An 18,122-nucleotide genomic window follows, 5' to 3' on the forward strand; every position below is an offset into this window, starting at 1 on the left:
AGAAACAAGCAAAATTCAAAAAGGAAAGAAAGCATAAATTGGGGGCTTACCTAGAAATTATGGAGAAAACTGAGAAGACTAAGAGCAAAACACGCAAGTGAGGGAGTCAGAGAAACCAATCGCACAAAAGATGGGGAAATGAGAAAAGGAAAGGCCAAAGAAATCAAAAGGTTCTGCCTTGGAAAGTGCAGGAAAACTGAAAAGGTTTTCACCGGAAACGAGATCCCCCAACCAAAGAAAATCAACCTTGTGGCCGCGAAGTGAGTTACAGCCGCCATTATGCAATCAATGCAAAGCAGAACCCCAAACGCCATAATTGTAAAAAGAAAAAAAAAAAAAGAGAGAGAGAGAGAGAGAGAGAGAGAGAGAGAGAGAGAGAGAGAGAGAGAGAGAGAAAAAAGGAATATATATATATATATATATATACACATTTACTCAAATGAACCTGTAAAACCCTTTCATATTCCTACGATCGTTCAAGATATGAACGACCAAGGAATAGGGGGGCAGCTGATAGGCTGGATCAAATCATCAATGTCCATCCGTTCACGACTAGGGACGGACGACCTAAACAAGCTCGTCCTGGAAAAAGTGGCCGTCATTCGAGGACGAGTAAATCCACCTCCACTCCTCGAGGAACCGTTATAAAACATTAATCAGCTTCCAGGCAGTTGGGAGGGGTAGCTCACCATTAATACCTCGCAGGGGTGTTACCAGGAAAGAATAAAGTCTCCATCAAGGCTCCACCAACGGCTAGAAGAAACCACCTGTGAGTGCATGCATATAAATACATAACCCCAAAAGGGGAGGGGGTAAGGTAACAACTCTAGCATATTATTTTCACAGCTTCTCTTTTGTCATTCTTTCTGACTTTGGCATCGGAGGCTTTTTGGCAGGCACCACGTTGGCAAATTACATCCATTCTTCCCTTCACTCGTTCTTGAGGATTGGGTTGGTTGAGGACAACATCAATCTGGACGATTATCCTTGGCTGACGATCTGAGCATCATCACTTATAATTATTTGCCACGTGTTTGTATTTTTTTAAATAAAATAATTTTAGTCCAATTTAGATATCGCATTAGCACTCTGTGAGGCCATATAAGCCACAAGCTAATGAAAACAGACTGATGGATGAAAATTAGTCCATTTGAAAATGTTTAGAGACAAAAATAGAATTTTTGCGACATTAGGAAGACAAACTTTTGTAATAGTTTAAATATGAAAATGATATTTTATCCAAAAATGTCTAGTTATGTATTTATTTATAATAGGGACATATTCGACATTTCCACTTAAATATATCACACGCAAACAGAATAGCATCCGCTATCCTGTAGTTTCTCGGCCCGGACAATGCTACGCTTGTAGAGAAGAGAATAGAGAGCGCAATAAACAGAGGTAAATAAATATATCATACAATGGCCTCCTCTTCTTCTTGATCACACCTTCTCATTTCTTCTATTTCATGTCTCTCCCCACCAAACGCTCAGCCACATCCACCACCTCCAACAACAACAACTCTTCTTCTTCTTCTTCTTCTTCTTCTAATCCCAACCCCAACCCCACATCTCCTCCTCCCTTCTCCGCCATGAAAAAGGCCAAATCCCAAGCCGCAGCTCTCGACCCCAAAAACGGTCTCCACCACCAAGACTTCAACAACAGCAACAACAACAACAGCGATGTCGTTTTCGACCCCTCTTCCATGTCCGTGGACGACGATTTCAAGCCCCACGACTCCTCCGCCCCTTCCCCTTCGCCAGCTCCGCCTCGCGCCGTCGCCGCCAATTTGTCCAGAAAGAAAGCCCAGCCGCCTCAGCCCCCTAAGAAGCTTGTCATCAAGCTCCTCAAAGGTTTCTATCAATTCCATCAATTTTTTTTTTTAGGGTTTCAAGGTTTTTCATTTTTTTTTTTTGGCTGAAAATTCATTGATTTTGATTTCGATTTTTATGCAATTTTACTTACTTTTTTGGATCTGGATGCTGATTCAACAACCTTATTTCTAATGCAATTTGGTTAACATTGGTGCATTCAATTTTAGCTGAATTTAGGGCACTCTATTTTCTTAATAGTTCAAACATGAAATTACTAGCTTCTCGACCATCTCAACTGTGGTTGCCTATTGTCTTACTGAGTCTTCTTGTAGTTCACCACATAAGTTCACTATACATGGACTTTGGCCTAGTGACACAAATAATAATAATCGGAAAAACCAAACTGCACTGAGCCCTACCTCAACGATTGGCCCAATTTGGAGTCGGCGCCTGACAGGTTTTGGAAACATCAATGGAACAAAAACACCGCCGGTGTACTTATTCCAATGTCTCCACGTATTTCAACACTACGTTGGCACTGAAGAGAGTGGGTCTGTTCATTGCTGACATTAGAAAAATTATCTGGGGGGAAGATTGGGTTTCTTAGGCAGTGGATATTTCCAAAATTGGGTTGTAGATAGACGATTCGTCCTCATAGGAGTGGGAATGTGGCCATTGCTAATAAATGCACAGGATCTTTGCCCTAACACTAGACATCAAGGAAATGGAGTTTACCTCATAAATACTAAGGCTCTAAGCTATCGCTACAAATTAAACAATATCGTTGCAGTGAGATCGTAAAGCCATTGAACCACAAACTGGATTTAGACCACACTTGTGGTGCATAAAGGTACAGTTGGAGTGCTGCAAGCGTTGGACCATGCTTCTCGAGATTAGCTTCTGCTTTAACTTTCAGGTGGAGCTAATACACTATCCAGATGTGCTACAGAATGTAACAAAGCATCTTCAATGTCACAATGATGTGATTTTTCCAAGTTAGATCTGGTCTTGGCATATTATTATTATTATTATTTTTAACTTAGTGGAAGGAACTATTTAATTCTCTTGAACCCCCAGGTTTTTTAAACTCCAAGTGGAGGTACTGCTGAGTGTAATTCTCCTAATTGAATATATATATATTTAGCGCTCTTAAGCTCAAAGCACGAAGCCCCAAGGCTCCAGCACTTTTTGCCTTGGACCATGCTTTTGGAGATTAGCTTCTGCTTTGACTTTCAGGAGCAGCTCAGACACTGTCCAAATGTGCCACAGAATGTTACAAAGAATCGTCAATGTTACAATTCTGTGATTTTTCCAAGTCAGATCTGGTCTTGGCATATTCATTTTTGTCCCTATTCTGCAATTTTGTGCAGTGGCGTGTAACTTGTTGTTGTTTTCAACCCCTCTTCCATGTCTGTCGACGATGATTTCAAACCCCACGACTCCTCTGCCCCTTCCCCTTCTCCAGCTCCGCCTTGCTCCGTTGCTGCCAATTTGTCTAGAAAGAAAGCCTTGCTGCCTCAGCCGGCCAAGAAGCTCGTCAGAGGTTTCTATCTATTCCATCAATTTTTAGGGTTTCTGATTTTTCATTTTTGGCTGAAAGAAACTCTTGGTTATAGGTTTAGTTCAGCTTCAATTCTTTGATTTTGCTTCGGATTTTTATGCAATTTAGTTACTGGATGGAATTTGTTGGGTCTGGATGCTGATTCAACAACCTTATTTCTAATGCAATTTGGTTAACATTGGTGCTTTCAATTGTGGAACTTATTAGCTGAATTTAGGGTTTTTGGCTCTCTATTTCCTGAATAGTTGAAAGTTGAAACATGAATAACTACTCATGGTAATAGTATGCTTCTTGGTCATCTCAACTCTGGTTGCCGACAGTTATTATCAGCTAGTACTTCAGTGGCCGCCAACCTATTGTGTTACCGTCAACTACTGTTCCTCTTGTAGTTCACCACATAAGTTCACTATACATGGAAGTTGGCCTAGTGACACAAATACTAATTGAAAACCAAACTGCACTGTGCCCTTCCTCAACTCGCTGATTGGTGATCAACCAGGAATGAACCAACTGCTCCCAATGTTGCTTAAGGAATGGCCCGATTTGAAAGATTTGGAGTCACCTGACAGCTTTTGGAAATATCAATGGAACAAACACGGCTGGTGTAATTATTCCAACGTCTCCACATATTTCAACACTACGTTGGCACTGAAGAGAGAATTGGATGCCAAGTTCCAAAGTTGGGGGGAAAGTGTGGGTTTGTTCATTGCTGACATTTTCCAAAATTATTTGGGGGGGAAGATTGGGTCTGTTAGGCAATGGATATTTCCAAAATCGGGTTGCGGGAAGAGTGGGTCTGGTAGGCAATCTCCAACTTTGGGAAATTTTGCCATTGCTTGTAGATAGACGATTTGTCCTCATGGGAATGGGAATGGGAATGTGGCCATTGCTAATAAATACACAGGATCTTTGTCCTCACACCACCAGAGGTCAAGGAAATGGAGTTGACTGCATAAATACTAAGCTATCACTACAAATTAAACAATATTGTTGCAGTGAGATCATAAAAGCCATTAAATCACAAACAGGATTTAGACTACACCAGTGGTGCATAGAGGTACAATGGGACTGCTTCAAGCATTGGACCATGCTTCTCGAGATTAGCTTCTGCTTTAACTTTCAGGTGGGGCTAAGACACTATCCAGATGTGCTACAGAATGTTACAAAGCATCGTCAATGTCACGATCATGTGATTTTTCCAAGTTAGATCTGGTCTTGGCATATTCATTTTTGTCCCTGTTCTGCAATTTTGTGTATTGGCGTGTAACTTGTCCTTGTTGTTGTTGTTTTTTTTTTTTTCAAACTTAGTGGATGGAACTATGTAATTCTCTTTAACCCCAAGTGGAGGTACCACTGGTTGTAATTCTCCTAATTCAATATATATTATATTGTCCAAAAAAATTTTCACCTTTCAAAAAAAAAAAAAAATTGTCTTAAAACTTGGATCTTGTTAATGGGAAGCGCAGCATTTAGATGCATGATGTTTGACATGATCTGATATAAGCAATAAGTTTCTTATGAGGATAATGTCAGGATACAGTTAAATTTATCTGTATTGAAGTAGTGGGTTTAATATTGTGGCCCCAAATTTAAAGCTATTGTTTGGAAAGACTTACCTATAATGCAGAAAGGGTTCTCATTCTGCTCTGTTGGCAAATTCAAACAGCTAATTTTGAGGATTTGAAATAACAGCTTGAAGGTGTTATTTAAAATCCATAAAATTTGATGTTGAAATTCTAAATTTATCTCAAGTGTTCTAAAAAGTATACCAATAGAGTGAAATGACTTGTAAGCTTCTAACATTTGCTGTTTTTGGACAATACTTGTGTTATCTACACATAAATTACTCTGTGTTTGATACGCTTGATTTTGCTGGGTTTAATAAATATGTAAGATATTCTTATTAGGTATTGTTATTATTGTCATTGGTTTTTTAATCAAGTATTGTTTGTGATTAGCCGAGAAATGTGCAACCTCTTCTTTTTCATTTGTCTTTTATAACCTAGCTTTAATTTGACATTGGTTTCCATGGTTTGTGATGGAACTATTTTGATAAGTATTAATTTGTTTTGGCCATGGCAAGTTAATTGGTGTTGTTTTAATAGTTCTTTTGTTGTGTGCTTTCCATGTCATGTTATACCTAGAAAAAGTAAAGCTTTAAAAAGTTGTATGTAAGCTAAATAAGAAGGAAAAAAGCTATGGCGAACAAGCACATATATGTTTCACTCGCTAATAAAATTGTGAGAGACCAACAAAAGTCATGTTGAAGTAGAAAAAATCTAGTAGCCGTGGAGCTTGGAATCCAAAAATGTTCTTTACTTTCACTATTATATGGAAGAAGAGGGACTGATGTATTTCCTTCTTCATTTCCCTTTTTGTTTCTCTGAAGCGAAACCAACACTGCCTGCAAATTTTGAAGAGGATACGTGGGCAAAGCTGAAATCTGCTATATCTGCTATATTTTTAAAGCAACCCGATCCTATTGACTCAGAGATACTTTATCAGGTGGAGTCTGCTAAATCTTTCTTGCTCTTTGTTTGGGATTCAGATACCTTTTCCAATGTGAAATTTCTCATGCATTCTGATTGCTTAGCTAACGCATTATGTTGTGTTTAGGCTGTTAATGACCTTTGTCTACACAAATTGGGGGGAAATCTTTATCAACGGATTGAGAAGGAGTGTGAAGCGCACATCTCTGAAGCATTGCAATCCTTGTTTGGCCAAAGCCCAGATTTGGTGGTTTTTCTGTCACTTGTTGAGAGATGCTGGCAGGATCTTTGTGACCAAATGTTGTTGATTCGTGGTATAGCCTTGTATCTAGATAGAACATATGTAAAGCAAACACCTAATGTGCGATCATTGTGGGACATGGGATTGCAGCTTTTCCGCAAACATCTTTCATTATCTCCAGAAGTTGAGCACAAAACTGTCACAGGCCTTTTAAGAATGATTCAGAGCGAAAGGTAAATATTTATTCTTCTGAAGATATGCAAGCCATCATACATCTCCTCCAAAAGGTTTTTGATATTCTTTTTCCTTGGTTCTTGATGCTGTTTGTAGTTGCATTAATAAGTGTTTTAGGTGTTTACATGGAGGTTCTACAGAAGTTACACATTTGGTTTCATAGGTGCTAGCATTCTCTTTTGAGCCTTTATGGTCCTTTACTTTCCTCCAGTTATTAATGATGCTTATTTTTTGCATCTCATATATTTTATTAATCTTAATGTAGTGCTTGTGTGTTAGCAATCACTTATTGTAACTTAAAAATGATTTTTTCTATTTAGAAGTGCCTAAATTTTAAATTACAGCAGGGCTGTGAGATAAGGTTTGGTTATATGAACTACTTATATTCATTTTTTGGAAGTGGCAAAAATGACATTTCTCCTACCGTCTTGGGGATTTGACAGAAATTCACACAGGCCCCTGAGACTAGTTATGGGAAGGATGTTGTTCTTAAAATTGTCTTCACTGAAAGTTAGATATAAATTCTTGTTGGCAATGGTTTAGAAGCTTGTAAACCTCAAGGAAGATGCCAAAAAAGAAAAAGGTCCTCCAAAGGCGATTACACAGTTATGGAATGGGTCATAAGAAGATTAGTTGCTATTGAATTTACTCTGTCAATGCATGTAGTATATATGTTTCTATTTCCGTCATCAAAATAAATAGGAAACAATTTTGTGGGTGTATTTATGAATATAATTTCAGCTATCTTTTTGCGTATGTATCTCTTGTGATTTGTTGATGGTATATGAATCACAAAATGAAATGATTTCCTGTATCCAGCTTGATGCATGTAGGGATGTGTTATCAAGAAAAATAGGATTTTCTTTGTAAATATAAGCCACATTTATAAACATCAAATGTTATAAGCATCTAGCCAAAGAAGTTAATTCCCTAAATTAAAAATACAAAGTTGAAACTTAGGGGGTGTTTGGTTTAGCCATTTTCATCACTCAATTCTCAATTTTCACCACTCAATTCTCAAATTTCGTGGGCCCCACCTCAGGTTCTCTTGTTTGGTCTCTTTTTTCTTTTCAATTCTCATATCTCATTACTCAAAAAATTGAGTTATAGTGATGGAAATTGAAAACAAGTTTTGTTAGTTTTCAAGTTAGAAGAAATGAGTTAAGCGACAAACCTGTAAAAAATTTCAAGTCAGTGGGATCCACACAACTGACCGGTCACTATCAAGTCAGACACAGCACTAAACTCATTTCATCTCTATCAGTAGAGGAAAACAAACACACTATTCACCTCACACAATTTTTTTGCTCATCTCATCTATGATCTCTTCTGATCTCAGTCCAACGGTTGTTTTGTTGATCTCAGCTCAGGTGAACATGAATCTTTCTCTCTCTCTCTCTCTCTCTCTCTAATTTCACTTTCTCTCTCTTGTTCTCTCATCTCTCTCAATCCAACAAACCTCTCCAACTCAGCTCAGGTGAATCTGCTTTGTTTCGGAGCTTGGTGGGTTCTTGATGTTGTGTTCTTTGGGTTTTATGGTTAAAGTTTTTGTGGGATTTTACGGGTTCTTAAGGTATTTTTCTGGGGTAACAGCTGCACAACCATGTGGAGAAACTGGGTTTTGATTCAGATATTTATGTTCAGAAATTGGGCTTTGATTTAGATGAACAACCATGTGGGAATATGAGTGATGCACGTAAGTTTTTTGATAAAAGTCCTCTTTTGGAATTGGTTTCGTGGAATTTGATTTTTGGCAGGTTATGTACAGGTAGGGAATGTGGAGAATGCCAAGTCTATATATGAGCTTGGTAAGAAAATCAAATTGAAAAAAATACAAATAAAAAGAACTTGCAGTGAGTATTGAAACTTGGCGGAAAAATCAAATTGACAATATGATTTGCTTCTAAAATCCCATGCCTGATGGATGGCTGTGGCTTTCACTTCTTCCCTTTTGTTACTCTTCGTTGGGTTCTGAGATGTAATGGAGTATAGGACCAGTCACACGGGTGAGTTAAAGTAGAGGACAACATTACCGTTCTGACTAAACAGTAGAGGACAGCAAGTTAACTTAGCTTTTTTAAGAGAGAAAGCCAACTGGATTTGGGATGCCAAACTTGGTGAGAATGAGTTATGAGGAAATAGGGAAATAAATATGAGTTATGAGTTATAAGATGTGAGTTATGAATTGTGGGTTATGAGTTATGAGATATGAGTTTTGAGGGAACCCAACACCCCCTTATCATCTGATTTTTGGAATTCCCTACTTGGTGAATTCCTGATTTTGGTGCTAGGAGTGTAATGTCTGCATAATATCAGTCCAAGATAAAAAAGATTCTTTTAGCGTCAAGAACGTATGTTTGATTTGTATAGAGCCAACTCCTAGTTGTCATGGAATTCTTCTTGTTGAAGGCCTGGCACTTCAAATTTCTCTATGGCATCATTTGATTGTTTAATCATCTTAGAAGAAATCGACCCCTTAGAAGTCTGATTGAAAAATTCCATGACAAGGTAATGTTTTTATGCTGGCAATTTTCTAGCATGTTCTTTTCCCCTTATGCTTGTAATAGTCATCTTTATGGTCAATGACTTTCTATTTTTCCTGTTTATTTTATTGATGGTTGGATTCATTACCGTATGAAGAAGCTTGACATTTCAACTTGTGATTTGCTGTTCTGTTTGGTATTTCAGATTAGGTGAAGCAGTGGATAGGACTCTCCTTAACCATCTCTTGAAGATGTTTACTGCATTAGGAATTTACGCAGAAAGCTTTGAAAAGCCATTTCTTGAGTGCACGTCTGAGTTTTATGCTGCTGAAGGCATGAAATTCATGCAGCAATCAGATGTTCCAGATTATCTGAAGCATGTAGAGGTGCATATTCCCCCCATCCCCCACCCCCCCTCTCCCAGTTTTCCTTATCTATCTTCCAACTATAAGTAATTCTCTCTTCTGTATAATCCTTTTTGCTGTATTGTATTGTTAGTTGACTATATGTGTAAGTCACTTGAAAATGGTTTACTGAATGACAATTTTGATCTAGTTTGCTATCTGATTCTACATTACATGATTTCTGTTAACTTTTGAAGATATGTAATTATTAAATTGCTGCAGACAAGGTTGCATGAGGAACATGAAAGATGTGTACTCTACCTGGATGCTTGTACAAGAAAACCACTAATAGCAACTGCAGAAAAGCAACTCCTTGAACGCCACATATCTGCCATTCTTGATAAGGTGTGAACAAGACATGACTCTCTCATTCTATGCGTCGTTAATTCTTGCCTTCTCTATATAATTGGCCAAGTTTTTCATCCTTTCTAAACCACTAGGCTTTTTATGCTCTTTCCAGGGTTTCATGATGCTAATGGATGGGCACCGTATTGAGGACCTTCAGAGGATGTATTCACTGTTTTCAAGGGTCAATGCGCTTGAATCACTAAGGCAAGCGCTTAGCTCATACATCCGCAGAACTGGGCAGGGTATTGTCATGGATGAAGAGAAAGACAAAGATATGGTTTCATCCCTTTTAGAATTTAAGGCTTCGCTTGATACAATATGGGAAGAAAGCTATTCCAAGAATGATGCATTTTGCAACACCATTAAGGATGCATTTGAGCATCTCATCAATCTTCGTCAGGTAATAAGTTTCCCATCGGTCTTTCATGTTTCTCTTGTTGGCTATGTTAGTGATAAATTGAACAAAATGGATTATCTATTGCATAGTTGTGGATAGAGAAGTAAAATCAAAGGAATAAAAAACTATAGAGGTGAAAGTATGAATTTTTTTAATTAGTGAGTATTAAGTTCTAGTTAAATTTAGAGTTACTAGAAAGCACATAACTTCATTTTGGGTGCCATACCTGTGTCATACTTGTGTCGGATACTTGATACTCTTGGGACACTTCTGCATGTGTGTTCTAGCCATGTCCTATGCAGGATATGGCCGGGACACAAGAACAAGAGGAATCGAATACCCTTTTTCAAAACAAAGATAGTATTCACGCTCTGAAAGTAATATTTCATTTGAAAATTAACAAATATCTTTATTCTTGGTTTGTATTCTAATTTCTAAACATCCTTCAATAGTCATGGACTTGCTTTATTATTCATTATTACTCTTAGATTGATATATATTTAACATTATATGAAAAATAAATGCTTAATACTATATAGAAAATATAAATAAAAATATTTAATAATTATTTAATAGACATGTCCTGCCATACTTTTGTCCCATTTTCTCAAAAATTGTCATGTCGCCGTGTTGTACCCATAACTGTCAATGCTTCTTAGTTAATAACACTATTATCATTATTCTTTATTACCAACCTTGGGATGAGATTTAAATTGATAAAGTGCTATTTATGTGCTGTTAACTCTTCCCCTCCTCTCAACTTCACTTGAGAATTAGAAACCCAAGGGGTTGGTCTAGTGATTCCCAAGGCCTTATGAGATCTATGAGTTCTTGGGTTCAAAACTCCTAGCCATCATCTTGGGGCCACGCCCAAGGGATTCTTTGTAATTATCTGGTGTGTGTTAGATGGGGGATTACACATACTCGGGGAAATAGTCAGATGCTTGAAGAGTTTTGGACACCCCTATTAGGAAAAAAAAAAAAAAAAAACCCTTTATAGGAGAATTATATATATAGCAGTGTTGTTAAAAGCGTTGAGCGCACTTAAGCACAAAGGCCTCCTGGAGCCTAGGTGCAAAGTGCAAGTGCGTGCTTGATCGATGTGAAGCAAACATTTAAAAAAAAAAATATTAATGGTCAATACTACAACAATTAAGTGATCAATTAATAATATAAATTACATTAAAACATTTTATATAATTTATATAGCATTTTTATAATTCTCTTGTGCTTTACAAAATATATGCAATCATGATATTTGATGGCCATGATTAAAAAACATGGTTGAATCAAAATAGAAGTATAGAACCAAAAAGGCAAAGGCTAAAAAGCACTAGAATGTTAAGTAATGTTATCTTTGCCTAACAAAATCAATGCAAATATGCAATGCAATCTTAATCAACATAATCATCATCCTCATTAAGCAAGATCCTCATTTAGCAAGGGACATCATTGTCATTAAGCAAGATTTGAAGTTGAAGCACCTAAAAAAAAGAATGTTGATTAGATGATGCATTTATATGGTGAATTGGTTGACCATATTTTCCTTCATTGTCTAGTTGCTATGGATTTGTGGTCTATGGTTTTGAGTTTATTTTGAGTAAGTTGGGTTATGCCGAAGTCAGTTATGGGGCTCCTAGCTTGTTGGCAAGGTTGGTTTGGTCATTTGAAGATAATGAGAGATCCATATCAGACCTCAAGTTATTTTTCTTTAGAACCTTAATGGATTGGTTGTCTACTTTACGAAACCAATATTTCTCTTCTTTTCTTGAAGTTCTTGATTTATGTAATTTTTGTACTTGATTTGTTTGGCCCCTGTACACTTCCTATGTATTAGGGTGTCCCTTTTTGATATCAATAAATCTTATTACTTATAAAAAATGATGCATTTATACGGGATTTATAAACATAGGAACCAGAATAGCCAAAGTGTGGGAGACTAGCAATTCCGGATTAGCTAAGTTCAAGTCTTTTCTGGATTAAGGACAACTATTTGTGATCAGTGTCTATCCATACCAATTTTATATGTACATTTCACTATCTATCTATCCACTCACACTCACATTTCACTAACAATACAAATCTGTCCTACAAGAATTCATAATTTTTATATTAGAAATTGTTAATACCTATCAAAAATATTAGAAATTGTTATTAACAAGATTTTGACGTGCATCCTGCATGCAAACTGTCAGACCAATTAATTCAGTCACTACTTGCCAGGAAAGATACCTAGTCTGACTCCAGTAATAAGCCCACCCTACTGGTGCAGTGACCGGCATTATTTGCTTTTTCATAGTTGTATAGCGTTCTGCCCAACCCACATCAATCATGCTGCTTTAGTTGTCAAAATATTTGAGTATCCTAAAACAAAACTACGAGTTCTTGAAATCCCATGGAAGTTTCTCTCTTTCATGGTGGGAGTTGTTCTCGGAAAGATTAATGATTCAGGAAATCCTTTACTTGTTAAAATCTGCATCAATCTTATGTTTGTTTTGTTTTTCTTTTTTATCTATCAAGTCATTATTTCTGATATATTTGTGCTTCTTTTCATAGAACCGACCTGCTGAGCTGATTGCAAAATTTCTGGATGAAAAGCTTCGTGCTGGGAATAAGGGTACTTCCGAGGAAGAATTGGAGGGTACTCTTGATAAAGTTTTGGTTTTATTCAGGTTTATTCAGGTTAGTTTGACTATTGGATTAACTAACAGTTCTATTGTCTGGTAATGGTTGTTTTTAAAATTATTTACGTCTCGTGTTTTTCATCAAAATGACACTGAGAAACATGTCATATTCTTGCTTATTAATGAAGGGCAAGGATGTGTTTGAAGCATTTTATAAGAAGGATCTTGCAAAAAGGCTGCTTTTGGGAAAGAGCGCTTCCATTGATGCGGAGAAATCGATGATCTCTAAGGTTAAGGATTGATTTTTGGGACTTAAATGTATTTGCTGCATGTTTTTCATCTGTTCATTATGCTAACAAGTTTTTGTTGCTAGTGCAGCTAAAGACAGAGTGTGGCAGCCAATTTACAAACAAACTTGAAGGAATGTTCAAAGTACGCACATTTGTTAATCTGTATAAATTTCGGGTTTGAAAATTGTCAATTATCAATATTGCTATTAAAGATGATTTCAAAATGTGGGGCAACCTTTATGGGAAAGGCTCCCTTCCAATTCAAATCCTTCAATTTTAATCCAGATGTAAGACACATTTAGGAAATCCAATGGTCCTAAAAAAACACATGTAAATCACACAAAATCAAATAAATACAACATTTCTCACATCTGGCTAAAAATTGAAGGGAATTGGAGGATTTGAATGGGAGGGGATCTTATCCCAACATTTAATATCATCTAGATGATGCGGCCTCAATGATGTGTTGATGTCATGAATGGGATGGCAGCTTTTGTCTGATTTTCCAAATCTGGAAGTTTACACTAGGGTCTTACCTGGTTTGATGGAAGATTTTCTAAATCTGAAGTTTACACTAGGGCCTTACCTGGTTTGATGGAAGAACCCTGTTCATTCCAGGTTTAAGCTATTCAATCTACATATTAAATTACGGATTAGCACCTTGGTCTAGGCCTAACTTTTGGTGGATTTATTATGGGGGCATGTGTTAGCTTGCAATTCTCTTGAGCAATGTAAGAATCATTTAGACATACAAAATTCATGTTTTCACCATTAATCCACATTTAAGATTCTCATGTGACCAAGTGCTTGCATCCTGAGTGCTGGATCAACTTTTTATGATGCTCCAGGAATCGAGACTTTAAATTGACAATAATATGAAGATCAATGCAGCACTGTGCTGACAAATTATTGTCAACTGTGTCGTGTATAATTTGTACTTATAAAAAAAAAGTATTGTGGAATTTGTATTAGTGTAGTTCAGCAAGAGGGAGATGAAGTGTTGGGTTGACTTTCTACAGTAAGAAGTTCATCATATGAGCTTCTGTAGTCAATTTGTTAGCCTCTATATTATCCGAATCACTTCATTATCATGATTTTGCAGTATGCATTTTGAGCTTTTATCTTTAAAAAAGCTTGGTAAATGATTTTCTATTCCCTGTTAAGAAACACTCACCATATGAGCTTTTATAATGAGTTTTTATGGGTTATTTAATGATAGTTTCTGTGTTTTTCTTTTGTGAAAAATTTTCAGGACATTGAATTATCAAAAGAAATAAATGAATCCTTCAAACAATCATCCCAGGCCAGGACAAAACTCCCATCTGGGATTGAGTTGAGTGTACATGTTTTAACAACAGGGTAGGTCTTACTTTGTTCATTATCTTCAAACTCAATCGGATTTTTCATTCACTTAATATTCCCAAGTAACTTCATTGGTTTTGGGTGACTAACTGCAGGTACTGGCCAACATATCCGCCCATGGATGTTAGACTTCCTCATGAATTGAATGTCTACCAGGTTGGGGGAAACCACCATATAGCTCTTTCAACTGTAGGTTGTTTCATTGTGCTTCTGAGCACCTGTCTCAATCTTTTCTTTTGCTTGGTGCAATAGGACATTTTCAAGGAGTTCTACTTGAGCAAGTACAGTGGGAGGCGCTTAATGTGGCAAAATTCGTTAGGTCATTGTGTGTTAAAAGCTGAATTTCCTAAAGGTAAAAAGGAGCTGGCAGTTTCTCTGTTTCAGGTTGGTCTCTTTTAGGCCATTATGCTTTGTTTTGCTTTTCAGTACTCTTTATTATTATTGTAGATTTTGCCTACCCAAGTGGACAACTTAGTGTTCTGGTTATATTGTATGTCTTGTGCTACAGACTGTTGTTTTGATGCTCTTTAATGATGCTGAGAGGCTAAGCTTTCAAGATATTAGGGACTCCACTGGAATTGAGGATAAGGAACTAAGGAGGACTTTGCAGTCCCTTGCATGTGGAAAAGTTCGAGTCCTACAAAAGGTTGGTAGTCAAGCATTGCAGGATGCGTATTTAAGAAACGTACTTGTAAAATTGAAGTGTTGGATTATTTATTTATTTATTGGTTAACTATTTCTGCTTTCCATAAATATATGTGCCACAGATGCCCAAGGGTAGGGACGTAGAGGATGATGATTCATTTGTGTTCAACGATGTATTTACTGCTCCTCTTTACCGTATAAAGGTAAATCTGCTTGTATGTTAAGTAACAACAGTGTTGATTAGATGATCCTGAACTTGCATAAGTCTGACAAGTGTCAAAAGTTAATATGTGAAATCAAAGACTTTCAATTTTGACTTTGGGTGAAAGAACTGATGGACTTTTGAGTTTTGGTTTCCACTCATATGATGGAACATGAAGCTAACATTGCATTGATGGGAGCAGGTAAATGCAATACAGATGAAGGAAACAGTGGAGGAGAATACAAGCACCACTGAACGAGTTTTTCAGGACCGTCAATATCAGGTCAAACCTATGTTTGTGTGACTATTCTATATAGATATGTGCACATACTAAATATTATTCTAGATTCCCAATTGAAACTGAACTTTTCTAATATAATTTGTTTTCTTGATAAACCATAGGTTGATGCTGCTATTGTACGAATAATGAAGACTAGAAAAGTGCTCAGTCACACACTTCTGATAACTGAACTCTTCCAACAGGTAAATGTTTTCTGCTTTATTTATCCTTTTCTTTTAATATTGAGGTCTCTACAAAGTAGGGCCCAGGCAAAATCAAATATCATGGCAGGCATGTGCTATTGGCTTCCATGTACGAAGAGAAAATGGTTAATTTTACGGAATCATTGAATTTATGGAACCCCCTTCTGAACTCGGATTAAACACAATGTGATTGATGACCCGAGAGGCATAAAATGGACGGCCCAACTATTTTAAATTTAAGATGAATTGGATTGTATTATTGATGTGGGGATTTTTTTTCCCCCTTTCTCCTGTGAACAGCTCAAATTTCCAATAAAGCCAGCTGATTTGAAGAAACGGATTGAAAGCCTTATCGACAGGGAGTATCTAGAGCGTGACAAGAACAACCCGCAGATATACAATTACTTGGCATAATCAATCTTTTTTAATCTATTTGTAAATGACAAGTGCAGCTTCAGCCTTCAACAAGAAGGAAGACGGCCCCTTTGTCTATCTGTACAGTAGTTTGTAGCTTTCATTTTTGTTGTGTTTAACACTATAATTGTAAAGCATATTTAGTTGCTGTTTTGAAATTCTCTTCCGTCGGAGGACTTGGTATTCTTGATAATAATCGGCACTTTTTGGCAATAGGGTTTTACTGGAATGAATCCGATTGTGGTCAATATCATTTTCCTATAACAATATTATTTTCTTCATATCCCTGAATCAATCTTTTTCATTTGGAACAGCACTGGCGTCCACACCCTCACTCTTTTTTTCGCTGAATGTCCACACCCTCACTTTAGAGTACTCACATAAAGTGGGCATATAATACTGAACGCCCACTATAAGTCTATAATAATGTATATTTACTCAAAGTACCCACATATAATGCTGTATACGCCCACTATAATAATATATATTTACTCAAAAACTACCCATTCAGTTTATTTATAATACTGTATGCCTACGTTTTTTAAACATAAATGTACACGATTACTCTAACATTGTTTTTGAATATTTGATTAATTTTTAATTATTTTCTCATTATTTCATCTCTCTCTCTCTCTCTTCTTTGCTTCACTGTTGGTGCCAAATTAGCCATATAAGGTAGAAGTCTTGTTAATAGATGCTCCTAGGGTATATGATACTAGGCAATTTTATGAAAGTTTTGATATCATTTTTTAAAGAAATATAAAAATGTGTTAAAAAAATTAGTTTTTTTTTTTTCTTTTTTCATAAAAAATTTACAAAAATACTTCCTAAGTCAATGCTCTCAAGGCATCTTTTTAACTTTTTCTTAAAACAAAGTGTTAGGGTAAATTAAACAAATAAATTATACTTCTTAAAAAAATTGTCATTTTGATTCTATATAAGTTTCATTTTTATCAATTTGATTGTATAAGTTCACGTTTATTTTCAATGTTAGTACTTCCGTGAGCATTAGCATTGGAAAATTCTAATGCTATTCTATTTTACCATTCTAAAACACCACTTTATCATTATACCATACCATTTTACAATACCTCTAGCATCCCAAAACTCTATATTTATTAAAATATTAATTTTTAACCTTTCTTTATTATTTCTTTCCAACCGTTTTCAGTCTTATTTCCTGGGCTTTCCAACAGCTATTTTTATTCCTCTCTCTCTCCCTCTCTCTCTCAACCTCTAGCACCGGTTCAACACACAACACACACACCCATAATACACCGATCAACCTATCCAAACCCATCACCACATCCACACACACAAACACAAACATCAAACCAGCAACAGAGCCACTCACACAAACACAAACCATCAATAGAGCCACACACACAAACCATCAAACCAGTTGGAGCCAACAACGGCCACCACATCCACCACCCAAGCCACCGATTTGAAACCCACGCTGCCGATTTGAAACTCAAGCCATCGATCAAAAAAATCATCATCGGAGCAAGCCCATTCAAACCTATTCAAAAAAAATCATCACCGGAGCAAACCCATTGAAACCCACGCTGCCGATTTGAAACCCAGGCCACCGATCAAAAAAATCATCACCGGAGCAAGCCCATTCAAGAAAAATCATCATCGGAGCAAACCCATTCAAAAAAAATCATCTCCGAAGCAAACCCATTCAAAAAACATCATCACTTCATCACCGGAGCAAACCCATTCAAACGCATTAAAAAAAAATCATCACCGGAGCAAATCCATTCAAGAAAAATCATCACCAGAGCCACCGGAGCAAACCCATTCAAAAAAAATCATCACCGGAGCAAACCCATTCAAACCCATTCAAAAAACATCATCACCGGAGCAAACCCATTCAAAAAAAAATCATCACCGGAGCAAACCCATTCAAAAAAAAAATCATCACTGGAGCAAACCTATTAAAAAAAAATATCACCGGAGCCACCGGAGCAAACCCATTCAAAAAAATGAGAGAGATGAGAGAGTAGATGGAGAGCAGAGACGAGAGAGCAGATGGAGAGCAAAGAAGGAAGAGAGGAGAACAGAAAAAATGAGAGAGATGAGAGACAGAGGAGAGAGAATCAGAGATAAAATATTAGTTTTTTTT

At 36.7% G+C, this 18,122-nt stretch overlaps 1 protein-coding gene across 1 annotated transcript; it reads left to right on the forward strand.

Moving 5' to 3' along the window:
- The first annotated feature begins 1,346 nt into the window (after window positions 1-1,346).
- LOC115968109 (cullin-4-like) lies at window positions 1,347-16,263 on the forward strand. Its single transcript, XM_031087360.1, has 17 exons — window positions 1,347-1,853; window positions 5,765-5,880; window positions 5,992-6,338; window positions 9,028-9,208; window positions 9,449-9,571; window positions 9,687-9,974; window positions 12,528-12,653; window positions 12,784-12,885; window positions 12,974-13,027; window positions 14,138-14,244; window positions 14,343-14,403; window positions 14,500-14,631; window positions 14,756-14,893; window positions 15,015-15,095; window positions 15,297-15,377; window positions 15,497-15,577; window positions 15,878-16,263. Exons 1-17 carry the CDS (start codon window positions 1,469-1,471, stop codon window positions 15,989-15,991), a joined length of 2,517 nt encoding a protein of 838 aa, XP_030943220.1. The 5' UTR covers window positions 1,347-1,468; the 3' UTR covers window positions 15,992-16,263.
- Window positions 16,264-18,122: the final 1,859 nt, after the last annotated feature.

The sequence above is a fragment of the Quercus lobata genome, chromosome 11 (genome assembly GCF_001633185.2).
Source record: "Quercus lobata isolate SW786 chromosome 11, ValleyOak3.0 Primary Assembly, whole genome shotgun sequence".
Lineage (NCBI taxonomy): Eukaryota > Viridiplantae > Streptophyta > Magnoliopsida > Fagales > Fagaceae > Quercus > Quercus lobata.